General features: G+C 37.8%; 1 protein-coding gene across 1 annotated transcript; it reads left to right on the top strand.

Moving 5' to 3' along the window:
- The first annotated feature begins 168 nt into the window (after positions 1-168).
- On the top strand, positions 169-1,884 carry LOC139721330 (uncharacterized). The gene is made up of 2 exons (XM_071632650.1): positions 169-454; positions 1,088-1,884. The coding sequence occupies exons 1-2, from the start codon at positions 174-176 to the stop codon at positions 1,776-1,778; spliced, it is 972 nt and encodes a 323-aa protein (XP_071488751.1). The 5' UTR covers positions 169-173; the 3' UTR covers positions 1,779-1,884.
- Positions 1,885-3,090: the final 1,206 nt, after the last annotated feature.

Raw genomic sequence — 3,090 nt, 5'->3', positions numbered from 1 at the left:
GCTGACAATTGCAATTATATGATCATTTTGAAGGAACCAGTATTGCAACATTACTCTTGTCTAGTGAATGCTATAGCTTTCTATTTTTGCGTTTGAGTCACTTCTTCCCCTCTGTAATACTACCAGTAATATCTTCTTTAACCTGCTTAAAAACCCTTTGTAGGAGGAATAAAATGGCTTCTGACGCAAACATGGCAGGAGGTGACGGAAACGCACGAGTCATCATGTGGTGCGTTCCCCGCTCGGTGTCGACAGCGATGACAAAATGCATGAGCTTCGTTGACGGCGCCGAAATCTGGCTCGAGCCGTACGTCATTTCCAGGTTTGCCAGGGAACTATACAATTCCGATCCGCTTCCTCTTGAAATTGATGGTAACGAAGAGGTTTACCTGGATGCTGCGAAAAACTTGAATATGGGAGGTGACACACAGAACTTCAAACTCGATCTATTGTCGTAAGTCTACGTTTTTGAAACGTACCATGTCAGTATGAGTTTTATGACATTTGCTTCTGCGACAATTGCTCCCACGAAATATCTGCACGGTAAGCCAAACATAAATTCTATCCACAAACAAAACCTAACCCTAATCCTAATCTTCATATCAAACTATACCTAAACCCCTATCATAACCCTAATTCTAGCGCTAAGTCCTTAGAGATGATAAGACCAGAATAATTGTCGCAGGAGCAAATGACGACTCACCTTATGAATGACAGTGCTTTCGTACCATATTTGTTTATCAAACTCAGTAGAAATTAAAGAGAAAAAACGATTAGAAATAGGAATTAGGGCGAATACTCTCGACTTGATTATCCTCCTAGACTCAAACAATGTCAGTGTCTTGCAATACTCAAAGAGCTATGCCAAGTGAACTAGAACTCTTGATGTTTAAAATTACAATTTTTACACTTTGAGTAAGTCAATATGTATGTCACTTACAATGCGGTGAAATGTTATCTTCACATTTCTTTTTAAATTCTATGTTATAGCTTACATCTAAAAAAGCATTTTATTTTTTTAATCGTGTACATGTATGAGAAGTCAAAGAAGATACGTAACTATAATCACTTCTCCCCTTATCCACAGACCTGTTAGACTAAAGCAAATATTCGACTCGATTCCTCAAACCACTAAATTTGTCTTCGTCAAAGACATGGCCTTTGGTATGCCACCAAGCCGATACCAGTATCTGCCTCATCCATCCAGTGGTTTTCGACATTGCTTCCTTATACGTCATCCTGTGAAGGCGTACAAATCCTTTCGGAAGACATTGCTGAAATCAGTAGAAGGAGTGGATCCCAAGGATCTACCACAGGGTATGCCGAAACCAGACCCAGAAAACTTCAATGTTATGGATTATGCACAGCCACCGGAGGAAGGAACGCTTTACTTTTTCAAGGAAATCCACGAATTGTGGTGCCACATTCGAGAAAACATCGATAACAACCCGGTCATTGTCGATATCGATGAAGTCATGGATGACCCGGCAACCATACTTCCACTGCTCTTCCGCGCACTGGGTATCCCGTACTCCAAGGATTACGTAACTTGGGACGCCTCATCCGATGTTGTCCTGAAGTGGCACAGTGTGTGTTCGAACGTCCTCGATGCTCCACGCTATAACCTGTGGTTTGCCAACGCCTTTAAGAGTACTTGTTTCAAACCTTCCTCTACTTCCGCTTCTCTTGACGGGGCGACAAAAGATATCAAGGAGGTTGCAGAGAAGGAAATGCCGTACTACGAGGAAATGTACAAGTTTAGAATAACCCCTTCGTAAATTCGGGACACTAATTGAACTTCAGCTAGTGAACCTATATACTCATTGACTAGGTTTGGGTTGAAAATTTATTATAGTGATCTTCGTGTATGCTAACCCCCCCCCCCCCCCCAAAAAAAAAAAAGCAAAACAAAACAAAGAAGAACATTTTTCAATCATATTATTGATATGAACTTAGAATATGATTTACGGGAATAGAATAGTAGTAACCTGTTGTATCTCTTTGTTTGTTAGACGTGAGATTCAGACATGTTTTAGTGTAGTCAAACTGAAATGATATCAGATTAAAAATCACCAACATCATTTTCGAATCCAGCATAACATGAATTTGTTGGTTTCTGGAGCAGATCAATAGCTCTTTGAAAACCATATTGCTGTCTTTAGACCTACTTGTCCTAATAATACTTAGAAAGACATATAGACCCTATAGAGTTAAAGGTATTGTTTACCATGAATTGGGAGCAATGATTTGAAAAAAAAAAAATGTTTAAGTTATCACACTTTGATGCATATGTTTAGGTCAGTTGTATCACAAAAACATCCTACCATATAAAAATTTTACAATAAAGCCTGAACTATAAGGAGATATCACTATTTTTCTCAATAATTCATAACTGTATACAGCTTTATTATTCTAGAAACAGTTTTTATCATAACTACATTGTTTATATATCAACTACGTAACATTGATTATACTGATTAACAATTTTACAATGGTTGTTTCTATCTCTAACCCATATTCTGGAACTATTTTGTAGCACTAAAACGCGGTTTTTTGTTTCAACTGCAAACGGTAAATAATGCTTTTAAGCGCAGACTCTTCCATTTAATCTGAATTCAATGAAATTCAGTTCAAAATTCATAAAATCGTTATAAAATGCATTGGATACATGAAATTCATAGATTTGATACTGAACTATTTGAGTACTGAAGTACCAGAGGAGGCATTGCCGGTATAACTCCTGTTTGGATATAGACCAATAGCCTGCTCTTTAACTTTTATATGGACTGCATGGAATGAATAAGATTCATAGAATTAATAATGTACGTCACATTGCTCAACTACTTGAGTACACTGAAGTACCAGAGGAGATGTTGCTGCAATATCTTTTGTTTAGATACACTGAGCCTGCTCTTTAGCATAGGGATGAATCATGTGTTATGATTATGATGTGCCATATGATGTGCCATATATTCAAGGTATGCTACTAGTACAATCGTCTATGGTGCATGTACTTTTTTCATTTGATTAGGAATAAGTACGTGTATTGTGTTCTGTCGTGTGACACAGAAGACCGTACTAAAATGCAGG

The sequence above is a fragment of the Diadema antillarum genome, unplaced genomic scaffold (assembly GCF_040938485.1).
Source record: "Diadema antillarum isolate AM-2024a unplaced genomic scaffold, OU_Dant_1.0 scf00000141, whole genome shotgun sequence".
Classification (NCBI taxonomy): Eukaryota; Metazoa; Echinodermata; class Echinoidea; order Diadematoida; family Diadematidae; genus Diadema; species Diadema antillarum.
The sequence above is the reverse complement of the archived record's forward strand: the minus strand, read 5'-3'. Positions and strand labels throughout refer to the sequence as shown.